The sequence below is a fragment of the Spermophilus citellus genome (genome assembly GCF_964194105.1).
Source record: "Spermophilus citellus genome assembly, chromosome: 4".
NCBI classification, from domain to species: domain Eukaryota; kingdom Metazoa; phylum Chordata; class Mammalia; order Rodentia; family Sciuridae; genus Spermophilus; species Spermophilus citellus.
The window spans coordinates 50370314-50390265 of NC_138185.1; the positions used below are offsets into that span (position 1 = coordinate 50370314).

Genomic DNA, 19952 nt, shown 5'->3' on the forward strand with positions numbered 1-19952 from the left:
ATGCTAATACTTTACAAAAGCGTTTTAAAATAACTAAAGAACAAGCCAGACATATAATAAAACAATGTCAAAACTGTGTGACATTTTTACCACAAGTTAATCTTGGAGTCAATCCTAGAGGACTGATACCTAACCATATTTGGCAGATGGACGTCATACACTTGCCAGAATTTGGAAAATTAAAATATTTACATGTTACAGTTGATACTTCTTCCGGATTTTTGACGGGCTCCCTTCACGCCGGAGAAAAAACTAAAGATGTTATAGCTCATTGCTTACAAAATTTTGCCACTGTGTGCATTCCAAAACAGTTAAAAACGGACAATGGTCCTGGTTATACTTCCACCTCTTTTAAACAATTTTGCTCATCATTTGGCATTACTCACATAACAGGAATTCCATACAATCCACAAGGACAAGGCATAGTTGAAAGAGCTCATCAAACTATTAAAATGTACTTATTAAAACAAAAGGAGGGAATTGGAAAGGGGTATATATCCCCCAAAGATAAACTTAAAATAATCCTTTTTACTCTAAACTTTTTAAATTTGGATTCATCGGGACTTAGTGCTGCGGAAAGACATTTGTATCCAAAAAATGTACATAAGCCTAAGGTACTTTGGAAAGATATTCTAACAGGACAATGGAAAGGTCCGGATCCAGTGATAGTCTGGAGTCGGGGCTCTGTCTGTGTTTTTCCACAGGAGGAACAGCAGCCGATTTGGATTCCAGAGAGATTAACAAAAACAATTTCTACAGAAAAAGAAGATGATTTGACTCAAATCCATAACAGCTGATATCCAGAACTCCAGCTTGGCTATTCTTATATCTTCGACAGTGATCAACCAGGATGCTTTTTTCAATATCTATTTTATTATTGCTTTTCCCACATCATAAAGTTCCATTTTAATTTTGAGCTCATACAGACATAAATTAATGTTTTTCTGATCAGTTTTATTTTTTGACTATGGAGTTTTTAAACATTGCAATGGAGATTTCACCTAGGTAATCTACAAGGCCTTTACTATTGTCTTATATGTTGTATGTTACGTGTGCACATTTCTGTTTTGTGTTGTATGTCTGTATGTCCATATATCATATATGAGGAGCGCTCATAAAAATATGGATCCCAAATTTTTTTTATTATTCACGTGATTTTAATGGTTTAATTTAATTTGGGTAAACATCTGTTGAAGACTGTTTTAATATGTGTACAAATAAGCAGGTTAACAGATCTGTTTGTTTACTTTCACCTTTCCTTTTCATTATATTTAATAATTCTGTTCAGGATAATGTAAATTGTTCTAAAAATTGTTTTCTTAATACCTGTTGAAATGTTACATTTTTTTTCTTCTCTTTTCTTAACATCATTGTCAATCCCTATTTTCATCCCAGTGCCGGTGAAGACAAAGATGAAACCAAACTACAACTTCTTCAATAATTATCACAACAAACTGTATAAACTGATACATCAATGAATAATAACTCAACAAGTAATGCTCAGTCACTGAGTCGATTTATTTTGGGAGGAAATGGACATATTGATAGATTCCTCCACTTTGAACTGCTTACAAAACTTGCCTGGACTATGTATCACTTGTATGCATTGTGCTCTATCTGTTGATGCAGCGAATTATGGTAGTGCTGGCGTATCTTTGCTGTAGTGTCACCAGTGATGCAATTTTTCCTAAAGAGCCGTCTATTGACTTGATGTCGTGGCATTTCTGTATCCTCCTCCCTTCTACTAGTGATGGTCTAATGTAGGGGCCAACTGAGGTGAGGCAAAGAACCTCACCCCCCCACCGGCACCAAGGTCAAATTTGGGGGCCAACAGAGGTGAGGCAAAAAACCTCACCCCCCCCACTGGTGCATGGGCCTATCCACAGGTATGGCTATATACTGGACTGGTAGTCAGTGACGGGTATGATTCAGTTGCAGTGGTATCAACCTAAGACAGGAGGCTGACGCCTAGAGGTCAGTTTTCCGATGACGGGTAAGAACCATATGTTGAATTGGACATACCTAACAGGCACGGTCCCTAGCCACATTGCCTGTTGCTTAATTAAACAGAAGGGGGCAGATGCTAGGAGCCACAAGCAAATAATATGATGCATGGCACTTTCGGTTGTAAGGTGACGCCAGCTAGCCATTGAGATGATATGATTATGTTAAGATTTACATTCATATGGAAATTGGACTCCTGCTGTTCACCTTGGCCTGCTAGGGACTCATGTTACGGGACTCCTGGAGAGTTCCCATTGGTTGGGGAAGCATAGTAGGACGGAATTCCGGGGGAGGTCCGGCCCCCCCGGTACTGGTAGACGCGCGCGTGGGTGGACCAGTTTTTGGCTTGCCAGGCGCGTATGGAGTATTGGCGGCTTTTTCAAAAATAAAGTTTTGTTCCTGCTTGAGTGGCTCGTGATTCTGTGCCCAGCCAAGACATTGGCAAAGAATGAACCAATAAATGAACAAATGATGTCCTTTTTTGGTGTGAACAACTCAAAAAGAGATCTTGAAACAATTCCCAAAAGAAAACACATATGATGTACAAATATAGCACGGATATGTATTTAGCAAAATTAATCTACAGATTACTTTTACTTTTTTATCTACTGAAAATGATTTGTACATCCTCCAATTGAAGTTTAGATGAGTCATAGAATCAAAATGGGAATGGGGTTCTTTGGATTCTGTGAAGACAGGCTTTTTCTGGGTTAGATGCTGAACGTAAAAGGGAAAATTGTGCTGAAACAGACATGTAGACCAGTAGTACAGAATAGAAGAGATGGAGACAAACCCACATATATACAGTTAGTTATCTATTACTAGACAAATGCGCCAAAAACATTGATTGGAGAAAAGATAGCCTATTCAACAAATGGTGCTGGGAAAACTGGAATTCCACATGTAACAAAATGAAATTAAACCCTTATCTATCAGCCTGCATGAAACTCAACTCAAAGAGAATCATAGGCACTAGAACAGAGACCCTGCACCTAATAGGAAAAAAAGTAGGCCCCGATCCTCACCATGTCAGCCTAGGATCTGACTTCCTTAATAAGACTCCTAAAGAAGTAAAATCAAGAATCAATACAAGGGATGGATTCCAACTAAAAAGCTGCTTCTCAGCAAAGGAAACAATAATGTGAAGAGAGAGCCTACAGAATGGGAGAAAATCTTTACCACATGCACCTCAGATAGAGCTTTAATCTCCAGGATATGAGCATTAATCTCCAGGATAATATAAAGAACTCAAAGAACTTAACACCAAAAATAAATAAATAAATAAATAAATAAATAACCCAATCAATAAATGGGCAAAGGAACTGAACAGACACTTCACAGAAGATGATACACAATCAATCAACAAATATATGAAAAATGTTCAACACCTCTAGCAATTAGTGAAGTGCAAATCAAAACTGAGACTTTGGGCTGGGGATGTGGCTCAAGCGGTAGCGCGCTCGCCTGGCATGCGTGTGGCCCAGGTTCGATCCTCAGCACCACATACAAACAAAGACGTTGTGTCCGCCGAAAACTAAAAAATAAATATTAAAATTAAAAAAAAAAAACCCTGAGACTTCATCTCAGTCTGGTCAGAATGGCAGTTATCAAGAATACAAGTAAAAATAAATGTTGGCGAGGATGTGGGGGAAAAGGTACACTCATACATTGCTGGTGGGACTGCAAATTGATACTACCACTATGGAAAGTGGTATGGTCAAAACTCAGGTCAAAAACTGAGGCTCAGAGGTGAAGTAACTTATTCCGTGACTTAATAAAAACAAATAGCAGAGCCAGTGTTTGCTCTTAAAAGTATAGCGAACTTTATTCAGTCTGAAAGTTTGAGTATGTATGATTTAATTTTTTAAAAATATAAGAAATATAGCTTGTTAGAGTATTAAAATCAAGAGGACAGAAACTTTTTATCTCCAGTCTCCTGACTCTTCTTTTAGGCACAAAGTAATGTTCATGTTGTTTTTTTCCTGTGCTGGGGATTGAACCAAGAGCCTCCAGAATGTGAGGCAAGCACTCTGCCATCAAGTTATATCATGGCCCAACCCCCGCCAACCCCCCGCTTTTTTTTTAGGAAGGGCTTCACTAAGTTGCCCAGACTGGCCTTGAATTTACAATTTTCCTGCCTCGGCCCCCTGAGTTGCTGGAATTCTAGGCCTGTGCCAACACATCCAGCATGTTAACGTTTTGTTTTCAATGAATTGAATCTATGCTCTTCTGTTATCCTCTCCTCAATAATTGTAGCTGAACCATTTACCCTTTCCATTGGAGCCTACATTCTGGTGAATGCAGGTAATAAGTAAGCTAATCAATTATATGATTTCAGACACTGAATAAATGCTATGAAGGAAATGAAAAAAAAATTTAAAGAAAAGAAAGTGGTATGGAGATTCCTCAGAAACCTTGGGATGGAACCACCACTTGACCCAGCTTTCCCACTCCTTGGTTTATACCCAAAGGACTTAAAATCAGCATACTATAGTGATGCAGCCACATCAATGTTCATAGAAGCTCAATTCACAATAGCTAAACTATGGAACCAACCTAGATGTCCAGTAGATTAATAGATAAAGAAAATGTGGTGTATATACACAATGGATAATTACTCAGCTTAAAGAAGAATGAAATGATAGCATTTGCTGTTAAATGGAATGGAGCTGGAGAATATCATGCTAAGCGAAATAAGCCAATTCCCAAAAAACAAAGGCTGAATGTTTTCTCTGCTATGTGGATGCTAATTTACAATAAGTGGGGCAGGCTAGGGAAGAACAGAATTACTATGAATTAGGTAGAGGGGATTGAAGAGAGGGGAGGGGGTATGGGAGTATAAAGGATAGTAGAATGTATCTGACATTATTACCCTGTGTACATACATGACTGCATGACCAGTATGATTCTACATCATGTACAACCAGAAGAATGAGAAATTATATACCATTTATGTATGATGTGTCAAAGTGAATTCTACTGTCATATATAACTAATTAGAACAAATTAAAAAAAGTAAAAATTAAAAAAAAGATATTGGCCAAATTATATTTTTATGTTGCCCTCATCGTTATATGTTTGTATAGCAATGAATCCCTCTATTATGTATAGTTTATAATGCACCAATAAAAAATGTGTGAGGGGGGAAGGACCGAAGGAAATGATAAGAAGCATTGAAACTCACTTGTTCTCTCAGCTCATCCACCTTCTCTTGTAGGAGCCATTCTACATTCTGCAAGTACATCTCTGCCTCTTTGGCCTGCCCTTCCTTGGTTTTCATCTGCCTTTCATGTTCTTCCTGCCACAGAAGGTTACACACCAGTATTTACATTTAAAACAGAATCATCTCAGGACTTATTTAAATTGGCTAAAATGTACAAATCTAAGCGTGACTGTAGATGACCTTCCTACTACTTTGTAGAGTAGTAGTTTAAAAATGTCTGCAAAGGGCCACCAACTGACCACCTCTCTTTGTAGTCCAGAGAGAATCTATTGATTACTTTGTCTTCAAAGACCTGGTCCTAGAATTTTAATTATAAATGACTCCAAAGTGAGTTCCCCTAGAATTTTAATTATAAATGACTCCAAAGTGAGTTCCCACAGATGATCCCTGACTTAGATGGGTTGAAGTAGCCTTTAGGGTCAGCTAACTCCTTTCTGTATACTCCTGAGAGGATCCCCTCCTCTCCCTGAGCTATCTTCAACACAGGCTTAGAGAGTCTCTTTGTTACGGTAAGGAATGGAAGCTCACAGCTTCTCTACAACTAGCCTTCAAGTTGCTGGAAGTGGCCATAGAGCCACCCACTCCTGGGCCTTGGGCTTTACAGTTGGGCAGTTTCTGGTTAACTAAGGACCAGTAATCCAAGCATACTCTGCCATTCCATCAGCTGGCCTTCAGAACCTTCTCCCAAATAGCTAGCTCAGAGTGTGGTGCCCCCACTCACTCTCTGTGCATCCAGTAGTCTCCCAGCCTCCTTTTCTTGGACGCTGAGTAGGTGCTGCAGCTCAGTCACACGGTCCCTAGGCACCAGTTGGCTCTTCTGCTCCTGCAGGTGCTGAACCTCCTGTGCATGCTGGGATTGGGCTGCCTTCAGCCTCAGATGGGCGCTGTGTAACTACATGGAGAGAAGTAACAATGGTTGTAGTATGACTAAGGGTTCAGAGTCATTAGCAGACACAGAAGTGAAAGCATTGGTGAGTTAGTCTCTGCATTTAAGGATACCCTACAACTGAAAGGGCAGGAGGGCCTACTCCCCCTTCTTTGTGGTCCCTGAGTATGCTGCAACACCTAGGAATTCAGAGAGCCCCTTTATTTGGAATTATGACAGCCAAGCTCCCATTAGTCAGAGCTTCGCCACGTGTCATGAAAACTTATGCCTGTCATCCTCAGCAAGATGGTATTAGGATTTCATGATGGATCTATGGAAGGATCAGGTTCTGTCCCATCCAGCATCTTTGCAGCCTGCTACACAGGAGCAGTATAACCCATGCAAGCCATGCATGCTAATCCTTCTTTAAGGGAGGAGTTCACACTTCTGAGGCACAGCTCTGGCTGGAGGTCACAGAATGTGATTAACTGCATAACTTAGCCAACTCCTTCAGGCAACTGGAGATAAGGTCTAAACACAACTTAAACTGGTTTGCTGAGGTTTCATCTAGAACACAGTTCACCCTTGCTTCATCTCTGAGACCCACGACAGGAGTAAGGACCATGGCTCCATCAGGGATCACATGTGAGGCATGGTGAAAAGAAAGGAACCACCTTCAGTCCTAGACATGTTAAATCCCTTACTAGCTGTATGACCTCAGGCTGCCTAATAACTTCTCTGGGCTCAACTAGGCTTGGCGATGCTGTCCATCAGCATTTTGTTGATGTTCCTTTTAGGCTGGGACTATATCAAGTATTTCTGACTGCTGCACACACCTGTTCTTGACTTTCTTCAAGGCTCACTGTCAGCTCTGACTGTGACAGCCTCAGATTCTGACATTCCTGATTCACGTGTTGAAGTTCAACTTCAAGTTTTTTGATTTGGTTATCCTGATTAAAAAGAAAAAATTACAAGTATAAGAAATATCTTAGCAATCTAATACATGTTGAATGTAGAAACTTCAGAAAATTACAGAAAAGAAAATGTTACAAATTTAACCCCCCCCCCCCCACGATCCCTTGAGCCAGGCCCACACCTGACATGCTATCATGACTCCTTCATCCCTCTTCTACACACATATTATCAATAAGATATTTCAGTAAGAGAGAGCATAGTGCTGTCCTTCTTAGTGTAACTGGACTGTTTTCCCAAGACATCAAGTGTTATAAGAATCTTTTTTGGGGGGGCTGGGGTCGTGGCTCAGTGGTAGAGCACTTGCCTAGCATGTGTGAGGCACTGGGTTCGATTCTCAGCACCACATAAATAAATAAATGTATTGTGTCCATTCACAACTAAAAATATTTTTTAAAAATCTGGTGTGATGATTCAGACTGACTCCAGTCTATTTTGCTATAATAAATACCACAGCAATGAAAATTCTTCCAGTTAAATTTCCCATAATGTTCTTAGCTGTAATTTCTATAAGCATGATTATGAACTCAAATCAGAGACATTCCTGAGGCTCTCGAGACATAATTTGCCAAACTACCCTCTACTCTTTCTGGATCCTGATGATGTGCCAAAGCTGCTCAAGTCTACCCACTTCTCTAGGGCTTAGGAAGCTCCTCATGTCACTGCTAGGGTACCCACCTCCAAGACATCAGGGTTTATTGACCTGTTTGTGGCTGAGTCTCCATTGCCTGGCTTCCCACTGCCTGGCTGCAGGGCAGGACCTTGATGGTGCTGCCTTAGTCCACTCACCTGCTGCTCCTCCCGGCGCCTTGCCTCCTCCAGCCTCTGCCTTAACAGCTGAATGGCAATGTGATTCTTCTCCTTTTGGGCCTGATGTGTAGAAGCATCTCCTTCCAGCTGAAGGACTCTACAGTTGAGCTGTGACAATTCATCCTTGTATTTCTGAATCTACAGGGAAAAAAAAAAGGTTAAAATAGATTAAAACAAATGCTTTTAAACCAGTAGCTCAATTTAGATCATTCTAGTGGTCCCAATTAGAAGAAGGGGAAGCCAGTGGCATCTGGCACTGGATGTCCCACAGAGCCGAAGATGGTCCGGCCTCAGTATTGGGGGTGCTTAGGACCAGAAGCCCTGCTCTGTCACCTAGAAGTGAGACACACTTATACCACCAGAGATGGTTATGTGCCATGACCACTGAAACTACCATTCTGAAGAACTTCCACGTCTTCTTCGTTTGGTCCATGGCTACTTCTAACATATTTAAAGCAATTTAAAGTTAAAAAAAAAAAACTAATTAATCTTGAAGTGTAAAAATCTCTTCATAATCCTCCTTTGGTCTCTATCACTGGAGACATAAGCACAGCTTCTAGCAGGAGCATAGCCACCACACAGTACATTTTGCTTTCTCTCAGTGGCCATTGCTCAGTGGGTAGTGGGTGTATAGCAAACACATGGGGTAAATGAGTGAAGACACCAGGCACCAAAACATACCTAAAAGTTGGTCTTTTACCAAGGTAATTTCAGCTATTCTTGTTTTTGGGTGTTTTTTTTTGGGGGGGGGGATCATAACTATCTTCTTATAGTCCAGTTTTTCTTATTTGATTTTTCGACAGCAGTCAGTTTTGAGGACACAGAGTGTTGGCAGCTAAGCAGCATCCTCTGAAGCACTACTATCAGTACACACATAATCTCCCCAGATCTAGGCTGACACCATTTTGTTTTTGTGGGTTTAATTAGCACACATTGGAACCTCGAAGTTGCTTCAGTATGGATTCATGCAAGGTTAGTGAGTCTCTATGCTGTTCTCAAGCTCTTCTCTGAATTAATCTTACCTCATCCCTTCTCTAGAACTTTAGGACTGAGGGTGAAGATGTTGCTACCATGTCTTAAGTTCTGGGTAGTTCTGTCTGGATTTTTGATATTTTTGGTAAAAATTGACATTGATTTTCAATACTGATGTACATTCATCTTGTCCTCTAAGGATAGCCTTGATTTCATCAATAGAAATGGAATCTTTCTTCAACTCCTAATATAAATAAACTTGAAAAAAGTTTCAGTTAGAAAACCTAGTTCAGAAACTAAGCTAATTTATAAGTGACCTCTATAATAATGGTATTGATAACCAGAGAATGTATTTCAAAATATCACAATATATTAAGAAGCATGACCACTTTATTTTCAAACTCAGCTATTGCATTGGAGGGGTTTATTGTATCTGTAGCATGTCACTGATTATTCCAGTTAGTTTTATAATAATTTTTTAAAAACATGTCTTTGGAATAAATAAAAATTGGTGACAGTAATTGCTACTGATTTGTTCAATCCCTTAATGCACTGTATGGTCAACATGTCACCATGATATAGTGGAATTCCCCATGCAGCATATTACTGTTATGTGATGACTGGCTTTTGAAGCAATTTTTTTTTTAGAATTTTTAATATTTATTTATTTTTTAGTTCTCGGCGGACACAACATCTTTGTTGGTATGTGGTGCTGAGGATCGAACCCGGGCCGCACGCATGCCAGGTGAGCACGCTACCGCGTAAGCCACATCCCCAGCCCTTTTGAAGCAATTTGATAATAAAGTGCTTTGATATTCTAATTGACATGGAACAAGTTTTTTCCTGCTTCCCAAATAGAATTTTGTAACCAACTTTGCTATTTTTTTAAACAGTTTGTAAGAATGTATCATTTCTTGGGGAAAGGCCATCCATCAACAACTATCATAACTGCTACTTTGTTATATATAAAATACTTATATTGAACCTGGTGGTCTAATGAGTCTTTAGGAAGAAGATTGTTTTTCAATATTATTTTTATCATGGAAATCTCAGAATCAGCTTAAGCTATAGATTTCATGAGAAAAGACTAGAGCTCTTGGTCAGAATGATATTTGGTGATGGAAACTTGTTCATAATTTATTGCTACTGTGGAAATATTTGCATTTTCTTATTTAATCTTTTACAGTTAAATATTTTGATTTGTTCTATGCCTTCAGTTTAAATTATTTCAGGACTTTTTTGGACTATGTTTTTTCAGGACTATGTTTAAATAATGGTATGATAATCATTCAGGATGGAAATAAAAGTCATCCTTTCCAAAATAAATAAATAAATAAAAATAAACTAACTAGTTAATCATTTTCTACTCAACTTTAGTATTTAAAGTCTTTGGAAAGAATTTAAAATGTACAGACCGGGCTGGGGATGTGGCTCAAGCGGTAGCGCGCTTGCCTGGCATGCGTGCGGCCCGGGTTCGATCCTCAGCACCACGTACAAACAAAGATGTTGTGTCCGCCGAGAACTAAAAAATAAATATTAAAAATTCTCTCTCTCTCTCTCTCTCCTCTCTCACTCTCTCTTTAAAAAAAATAAATAAATAAAATGTACAGACCAATTTCAAGAACATTACAAGGAAAATTCACACACCCTTCAGTCAGACTTCCCAATGACAGCATCCTCCCCAACTGCTCTGCCATTTGCGCTATCTCATGTGTATACAAGTGTACGTGCGAATGCACACACATATACAGGTTGTTTTCTTCCCCCACCCCAGCCCTGCAGCATGTTTCCTATTAAGAGAAGTGCTCTCTCACATGGTAACCTGGATGTCCCACACACATTCCAGTTTCAACAACTGGCCCAGTGATGTCCTTTATAGCACCCCTTCCCCAGTACAGGGTCAGAAGGTGTCTCATCTATGATGTCTTGGCCTTCTTGAATGTGGGATGTTTCTATAGTCTTTTAAAGGTCTTTTTGTTATTGACATTTTTGTCAAATACGATTCCTCCTCCATTTTAACAGTTTTTTATTTAGTGTTTGTCTGATGCTTCCTGTTGTCTCATGTGATGTGTTCTTGGCCAGGTGCTACATAGGTGATGCTGTAACTTCTCTGGGCTTTGTGTCAGGAGGTGTAGATGTCATCTGCCTCTGGTGACAGATGTTTATGATGATCATTTTCTTTAACCTCTAACTTGCCTCCAGTTAGCTTTTACTGCAGAAGCTGATATATCAGCAGCTACCTCCTAAGCACAGGTTAAAATAAAGGGATATTTGTGTCAAAGATAACTGCTCTCAATCTGATCAAGATTTTAGGTCTAATTTCCAGTTTATAAAACAAACGTGACATAGGACCAGACTAAACTACCTCTTAGGAAGCACCCTGGTAATCCAGAATGTACATTACCATATTATGATGGTGCCAGAGACAACCAGCTGGTCTCTTCAAAAAGCATGAGAAAAAACTGGAGATATGGGTCAAAAAGATTAATGAGATGCTTGGGTGGACTATATTTGCACAGATGTCCCCTGGTAGCACCTGCCACTCATGTCCTCTTCTGCAGTAATGGCCTACTTGAACATGGGCCCATGTGGCTCTGGGGACTCAGTGAGAAAGATGGGGAATGACTTTTATCTATCAGGATCTCAGTCTCACAGAGAGGACCTGTGTTAACAAACACATTCAGAAGGAGTCCCCAGATGATCAGCCTGTGTGTCCAGTCTTCCCAGTCACAGCCCCAACACCACACAGCAGGGACAAACCATCAGGGATACGCCTGTGTCTGAATCCCTGATCAACAAGTTCCATGAGTACAATTGTATGGTTAGTTTATGCCAACAAATTGATTTGATAGCTAAATAAAATGTGTCAGCCATAACTGCATTCTAGGGTCAAAGATTTTATTATGTAAGCCATTTTTGAATAAGTGGAAAAATGTGAATGTGGTCTGAATTCTGGATGGTGTTAGATAGTTACAGTTAAGTTTCTTAAGTGTGAGATCAATAGTGTGGTTAGATATAAGATATTTTTAGAAAACGCCTGATGAGGGGCTGGGGTTGTGGCTCAGTGGTAGAGCATTTGTCTAGCACATGTGAGGCTCTGGGTTCGATCCTCAGCACCATATAAAAACAAATAAATAAAATAAAGATACTGTGTCCAACTACAACTAAAAAGTAAATAAATATTAAAAAAAAGAAAGAAAATGCCTGATAAGGGCTGGGGATGTGGCTCAAGCGGTAGCGCGCTCGCCTGGCATGCGTGCGGCCCGGGTTCGAACCTCAGCACCACATACAAAGATGTTGTGTCCGCCAAAAACTAAAAAAAATAAATATTAAAAAAATTAAAAAAAAAAAAAAAAAAGAAAATGCCTGATAAAATATTTAGGAAAGAAGTATCATGGTATCTGTAATCTACCTTCAAATAGTTCAAAGAATAGACACAAGAAACATGGAGATGTAAACAGAGAACTAAAAGCATGTATACCAATAACATATACTGTTCACCTACCTACCACAATTAAGGTTGTGGTAGGTAGGTGAACAGTATATGCTACTTCCACTTATATATGTTTAAAGGTTTTCATAATAAAATTTTTTGGGAAAGAGGACAAATGGTTATTTATAAACCCATTTATAAATATTTTACAGAGGGAACATGAGAAGGAAAAGGGCAGAGTGGCTACTCTGAAACCAGGAAGGACCTACACGGACCATTTCCACAAGAGGCTGCCGTAAGTGTTCTTAAGTGAATCCATCATTATCCTCCATGAGGCTTATGTAAGTCACCTTTTAAAAATGTAACCAATACCTCAAATAATCAATTTACAAAAAGAAAAGGCTTATTTTGGCTCACAGTTTTGGAGATTTCAGTCCATGACCAATTGACCCTATGGCTTTGGGTCATGTGGTATAGCAATATATATCATGGTGGTTTGCACATGGTAGAACAAAGATGCTTACCTCAGGAAACAAAGACAGAGAAAAAGGAAGGGGTGGCATCCCACAGTCCCTTTGTGAAGCATACCCTCAATGACCAGGCCCCACTTAAAGATTCTACCACCTCCAAATAGTGCCACTCTGTGGAATAAGTCTTTAATTCATGGGCCTTGTGGGGGGGGGGGCACTCCAGATCAAACTACAGCAAGGCCCAAGCAAAGCCACCACAGGCTCACCATGGAAATGAACACTGGGAGCTGGGAGCCAAGACAAGCTGCTGTTCTACTAGTGGATTGAGGCAGAAGCTGTTTTCATTGGCCATGTGAGAAGAGCAGGCACTATGAGAGATGAGTTGTAGGGACTTTTCTTTGGCAAAAGCAAGGGTTTGAGATGAAGAAGGCGACAAAGAAACTCCTAGAATAAGCAAGTTCAGCAAGGCCACAGGATGCAAAATTAGCACAAAAAAGTCAACTCTATTTCTGTACATGGGCACAGCATGTACAGAAGCTCAAATCAAAAACATACTACTTCTGGTTTCAGGTCTCACATGTAAAGAGCTTAGAAATTATCACTCCCATCCTGCCAACAAGAAAAAGCTGAAAAATGGGGCTGGGGTTGTAGCTCAATTGCGGAGCACTTGCCTTGCAAGTGTGAGGCACTTGGTTCAATCCTCAGCACCACATAAAAATAAATAAATAAAGGTATTTAAAAAAAAAAAAAGGAAAAGCTGAACAAACTGAAAAGCAGCAAATCTTAGATCCATCAGAGAACTAAAGTCACAGGACAACCCAAACATTCTGAAAACTGGAGAGACCGGTATTGGGAGAGATACAATCAGTTTATCAGGAGCAGAAGGCTTCAGCAGGAAACTGATAGGAAAGCTTTATCTGTAAAGACAAATATTGGAGACTCTAGGCCTGGGCTAACCTGAGAGCTAGAGTGCCAGGGTTGGGGGCACTGTCACGGAGACTCCAATGTCTCTAAGCCTTATCAGGTTCTCACAGTTAAAATTAGAGAAAAATCCCTTCAGGCTTCCTCAGGGGAAAGTGATTGCTTCAAATTGTGTTTCTCTGAAATCCACACATTGAAGCCAGTGTTTAGGGTTGGGGATGGGGCTTTCAGGAAATAATTTAGGTTAAATGAGGTCACAAAAGTGGGCTTCTAGAAAAAAGTAGGCCCAAATCTCCATCATGTTGAATTAGGCCCCAACTTCCTTAATAAGACTCCTATAGCACAAGAATTAAAATCAAGAATCAATAAATGGGATGGATTCAAATTAAAAGTTCTTCTCAGCAAAAGAATCAATCAGTGAGGTAAACAGAGAACCTACAGAATGGGAGCAAATTTTTACCATACACACATCAGACAGAGCATTAATCTTTAGGATATATAAAGAACTCAAAAATCTTAACACCAAAAAAAAAAAAAACAAATAACCCAGTCAATAAATGGGCCAAGAACTGAACAGATCCTTCTCAGAAGATGATATACAATCAATCAACAAATATATGAAAAAAATATTCAACATCTCTAGCAATTAGAGAAGTGCAAATCAAAACTACTCTAAGATTTCATCTTACTCCAGTCAGAATGGCAGCAATTAAGAATACAAACAACAATAAGTGCTGGTGAGGATGTGGGGAAAAGGCACACTCATACATTGTTGCTGGGACTGTAAATTGGTGCAGCCAATATGGAAAGCAGTATGGAGATTCCTTGGAAAACTTGGAATGGAAACACAATTTGACTCAGCTATCCCACTCCTCAGTTTATACCCAAAGGACTTAAAAACAGCATACTACAGGGACACAGCCACATCAATGTTTACAGCAGCACAATTCACAATAGCTAAATTGTAGAACCAACCTAGAGCCCTTCAGTAGATGAATGGATAAAGAAAATGTAGTGTATATATATAATGAAATATTACTCACCATTAAAAGAGAATAAAATCATGGCATTTGCAGGTAAATGGATGGAGGTGGAGAATATTAAGCTAAGTGAAATAAGCCAATCCCAAAAAACCAAATGCCGAATGTTTTCTCTGATATGAGGGTGCTGATCCATAATGGAGATTGGCGGGATGGTAGGGGGGAACATGGGAGGTATGGATGAACTTTAGATAGAGCAAAAAGGAAGGAGGGAAAAGGAAGGGGCACAGGGGTGGGAAAGACGGTGGAATGAGATGGACATCATTACCCTAAGTACATGTATGAAGACCCAAATGGTGTGACTCTACTTTCTGAACAACCAGAGACACGAAAAATTGTGCTTTGTGTAATATAAATTGAAATGCATTCTGCTGTCATATTACAAATTAGAATAAAATTTTAAAAAGTGGGCTTCTTATATAATATGATTAGTGCAATTATAGACAGCAAGAGAGAAATTTCTCTCTTTAAGCCTTGTGAGGACATGGTGAGAAGCCAGGACCAATGTCCCTTGATCTCAGACTTCCAGCCTCTAGGACAGTAAGAAATAAGTATCTGTTGCTCAAGTCACTCAGTGTATTTTGTGAAGCAGCCCATGCTAACTAAAATGGTGACTAGATAGAAGGACACCCAGAGGATATTGTTTTCAGGCCCTAAGGAAAATAACTCCCTAGAACTTAATTGACCTATGGAAAGGAAAATACTGAACTGTACCCCCTCCAGCCTGCCCATCTCAGTACATAGCCAACAGAATGTCAATAATACAAAATACTCAAAACATGAAACGTTGGCAAGGATGTAGAGAAACCAGATCATATATACGTGCTGGTAAGAGTATAAAATGTTACAGGCATGCTAGGAAACAGTTTCGGAGTTTCTTATAAAAATAAATGTGTTGGGCACAGTGGCACATGCCTGTTACCCCCAGAGACATGGGAGGTTGAGGTAGGAGGATGGCAAGTTTGAGACTGACCTGGGCAACTAAGCAAGACCCTGTCTCAAAAAAAAAAAAAAAAAAAAGTGTTAGAGATATACCTCCATGAAACAAACAAAAAAAAAACTAAACATGTGGCTACCACACAACTTAGTTATTATTGTCTTAGGGGTTTATCCTGGTAAAACAAAAACTTATGTTCACACAAAAACCAGAGTAACAATATTTGTAGCAGCTTTATTTGTAATAGCCCAAACTTGGAATCAGTCATATATCCTTCAAAAGTTTGAGGCCGGATAGCCTTCAAAGTTTGAGGCTGACCTGGGCTAAGCCAGACCCTGTCTCAAAATAAAAAATAAAAAGGGTTAGAGATATACTTCAATGAAGCAAACAAACAAATAAAAACAACCAAACATGTGACTACCACACAACTCAGTCATTATTGTAATGTGAAAACAAACTGTTGTATGTCTGTTCCACAGGAACTACTCAGCAACAAAAACAACTACTGATACACACAACACTTGGATGACTCTTCAAGGAATTATGATAGGTAAAAAAGACAATCCTAAAAGTCACATTCTATATAATTCTACTTGTATAATATTTTGAAATAAAAGTTTAGAAACAGGACATTTTAGTGGTTGTCAGAATTAGGTGGGCAGGGAGAAAGCTGGCATGGTCATAAAAGGGCAACACTAGGAATGCCCATGATGTTAGAAATATTCAATATCTTGACTGTGGTGGTGGATACAGAAACCTACACAGATGATGAACTCAACATACACACATACATAAGAGTACACAAGTAAAACTGGATAAATCTAAATATGATCCATGGATTTAATTGATGTCAATATCTTGGCTGTGATATTTATTATAGGCTGAATTGTGTCCTCTACCCAGAGTCATATGTCTTAACCCCTGACACTTCAGAATATGAATGTATTTGGAGATGGGTCTTGAAAGAGGTTATTAAGGTAATGAGATCATATAGATAGGCCTTAATCCAATATGACTGGCAACCTTATATGAAGAGGAGATTAGGACACATACATGTACAGAGGGACAACTATGTAAACAAAGAAGGAGAAGGTACCATCTTCAAGCCAAGGAAAGAGACCTCAGAAGAAACCAACCCTGTAGGTACCTTGATCTCAAACTTTTAGACATCAAAATTGTGATGAAATGAATTTTTATTATTTAAACCCTCATAGTCTGTAATATGGAATTTTGACAACCCTAAAATACTAACACAGATATTGCACTATTGTTTTGAAAAATGTTACCACTGGGGAAAACTAAAGTGTATAAGGGATTGTTCTGTATTTCTTATAAATATGTATGAATCTATAATTATTAATAACAATTTTTTAAAAAGCCAAGGATAACACATTCTAGGTTGATTGCTTATTCCTTAATTAGTCTTAATTAAAAGACAGGAAGAAGAACAAAGTACAAAATGCATTTTTGTATTGGGGGCAGGAGGAGGATCAGCATGGGAGGTGAAAAAAACATTTATACACAGAGTAAGATATAATGATCACATAATAAGTAACCATAATGAGGGTGATGGAAATCAGATATCTCATTGGAGAAATGGGTTACAAATACAAAAAAGGAGAAAACTAGCATTATCCCTAAGATGTTGGGTGCAAATTGCAGATATGGGTTTGAATTCATAGTTTTCAATATAGAGGTAAATAAATAGACATACTTGAAACTATATGCATATGTATAAACACATACATGTCCTAGCTGTATCCACTAACATCTCCTGGAAGCAGCATACCCCAGGAACAATGAGCACATCCAGTGCCATCGAATGGTCTAAAGACCATTCTAAAGATTATCCTTGGCTAGAAGTAACCAAGGGCTCCCTGGAGAAATAGCAGACTCCAAGGCTGGAGCAGGGGAAATATGACTAGAACCCAGAACATCTTGGGTTACCAGAAAGTAAGGAAGTACTCAAAGAACGATTAGGACCTATCCAAAGAACATAAGATGCTACCTACCAAGGGCTCCCATTGCCCAAATCTGAGACAATTTGAGCATCAAAATAAATACTAATTGTAATATATTATAACCCATCAAATCATTATATGATACAAATCACTCAATAAGTTAATGGGAGAAGAATACCAATTAATAATATTAAGACGGGGAGATTAGCTATCATAACTGTAACTGATTCCACCAAAATACAAAAGGCTGCCAAAATTAGGGAGTGAGAGGTTGATAAAGAGCAGGATATTTACATAATATCAAAGCTTCTCCCTGTTAAATATGAATTACAAAGGGAAAAGTAACTGTGGAGAGGCTCAGTCAACACCACCTTACCCAAGCAATCAAAGTGTTCAACAAAGGGACAAAACATTGTGTCTCTGAGAGGATGAAATGGGGATATAGCATCACTTCTGAGTTGTTCCTACCCAAAACAGAGAATCTGACTTATCACAAGGAGCTATTAGACAACTCAGATGGAGGGACATCCTCATAGTGGCCACCTGCAATCTTGAAAATGTCAAGGTCTTAACAATCAAAGACAGACTAATATAATATAACTAATATAATATAACTGCCAACATTCCAGACACCTGCTAAACCAAAATGGGGTGAGTGGGTTCCTATGCATGCCAGTACCTGATTTTGAGGGGGAAGTAGGGACTGGCAACTCTCTCTCTCACATCTTTTAGAAAAAAGCTCTCTACTTCCTTTTTGTAAGTGTGAGACTATTCCAGGATAATAACAACAACAAAAAAAAGGCTTCATGCCAGTCATCAATACTTGACCTGTATGTTGAGTTCTTCCATTTCAAGGCAGGTCTTTTCTTTGTCTCTCTTTAAATCTTCAATTTCCTTTCTGTTGAAAAAGCAAAATAAACAACATCATTTCTGACTAACCAGTGTCTTTTCCTTGGCTATCACCCACTATGACATTACAGCTTGAATTTGTAGTCACAGAAGAGATTCTGTCTGTCCTGGGTCTTCCACAGCCCCAGGACACCCACTGCCACGGTGTCTATGACAATACTACTGAGGCTGCTGGTGATGATGAGGAGGGAGGAGCCAGTCCAATCCCAAATCAGGGAAAATTTAGAAATGTGAAATTGCTCAGATATATAGGCAGCTGCCGCTATTGTATGAATAAACAGCACCTGTAAAATTCCTTAGTCACACATACTAATATTTCTTTTTCTGCAAAACATGTAACTTATTCACACTCAGCAGCATGAAGACCCAAGCAGTCTTACTACTACTGAGGTTTGTTGCTAAAGGGTCCTGGCAAAACACAGAGAGAAAAAAAGAATTTTGTTTATTTAAATTTTTATTTGTTATTTTTAGTTATATGTAACAGTAGAATCCATTTTTGATATAATTATATAAGCATGGAATATACGTTATTCTAATTAAGATCCCAGGCATGTGAATGTACACAATATTGAGATTCACTGTGGTGTATTGTTATATGCACATAGGAAACTTATATTAGAATCATTCTACTGTCTTTCCTAATCCTGTCCCCACTCCCTTCCTTTCACTCCCCTTTGTCTAATCCACTGAATTTCTATTCCCCACCCCACTAAAAAAAGAATTTTAGACTGTGGAATTGCTATAACATAATAGTAACTACTCTAGCAACATCACAGTAATTTATCAAACCAGAACCACATTCTCAGCATTTTAGAGCTGAGCTCATCTTGAAATTCATAGTTGGGAAAAAATAAAAAAGAATAAACGAATTGTCCTTGGATGCAGTTACAGTAGTGACAGCAGAAAGCCACTCTCACCCTGCAGACTCTCCCCTTCTCTGGTGCACACGTCCCTGCCCTGCCTGTCCCATCTCCAGCCTTGACTCACTGACATTGATATACCAGCAATGAACCTTGAGGAAATGCACAGCTGAAACCATTTATGAGAACATAACCAGATAGACTCTCCTTACTCAGGAAGGCCCTAGTAGCACTTCCCACCCCTCCAAAAACACTCACTGTCCCCCACGCCTAATTGTGACATGGAGCATTTCTGTATAGGTGAGAAGTGTCTGTATGTCAGTTTTGAGGGCTGTGTCCTGGAGTTGTGGATGTGGAGCCAACCATGCAGCAGCATGCATACGCTCTGTCCCCACTTCTGAGACAAAGGAGCATATACAGTGGCTGCCAACCTGTGGTGGGAAGTCAGAATCCCCTATGCCTATCAGATCTGTTCAGAAGTCCACAAGTTCATCCACGTAGGTCTTTCTGGAATGAGGTTTATCTGCCAGAATCTCCCACTTTCTATATCAATCCCTGCTAAGCTCATTCTAGAG

At 39.2% G+C, this 19952-nt stretch overlaps 1 protein-coding gene across 5 annotated transcripts in view; it reads right to left on the bottom strand.

Moving 5' to 3' along the window:
* NINL (ninein like) overlaps positions 1-19952 on the bottom strand; it is a 191251-nt gene that overhangs the window by 12571 nt on the left and 158728 nt on the right. For all 5 annotated transcript variants that reach the window (XM_081291935.1, XM_081291937.1, XM_081291938.1 and 2 more), the window contains 5 exons: positions 18437-18506; positions 7854-8012; positions 6929-7042; positions 5949-6119; positions 5189-5302 (listed from right to left, as the gene is read on the bottom strand). In XM_081291935.1, the coding sequence (XP_081148061.1) occupies positions 5189-5302; positions 5949-6119; positions 6929-7042; positions 7854-8012; positions 18437-18506 (628 nt within the window). The remainder of the gene's footprint in view (positions 1-5188; positions 5303-5948; positions 6120-6928; positions 7043-7853; positions 8013-18436; positions 18507-19952) is intronic.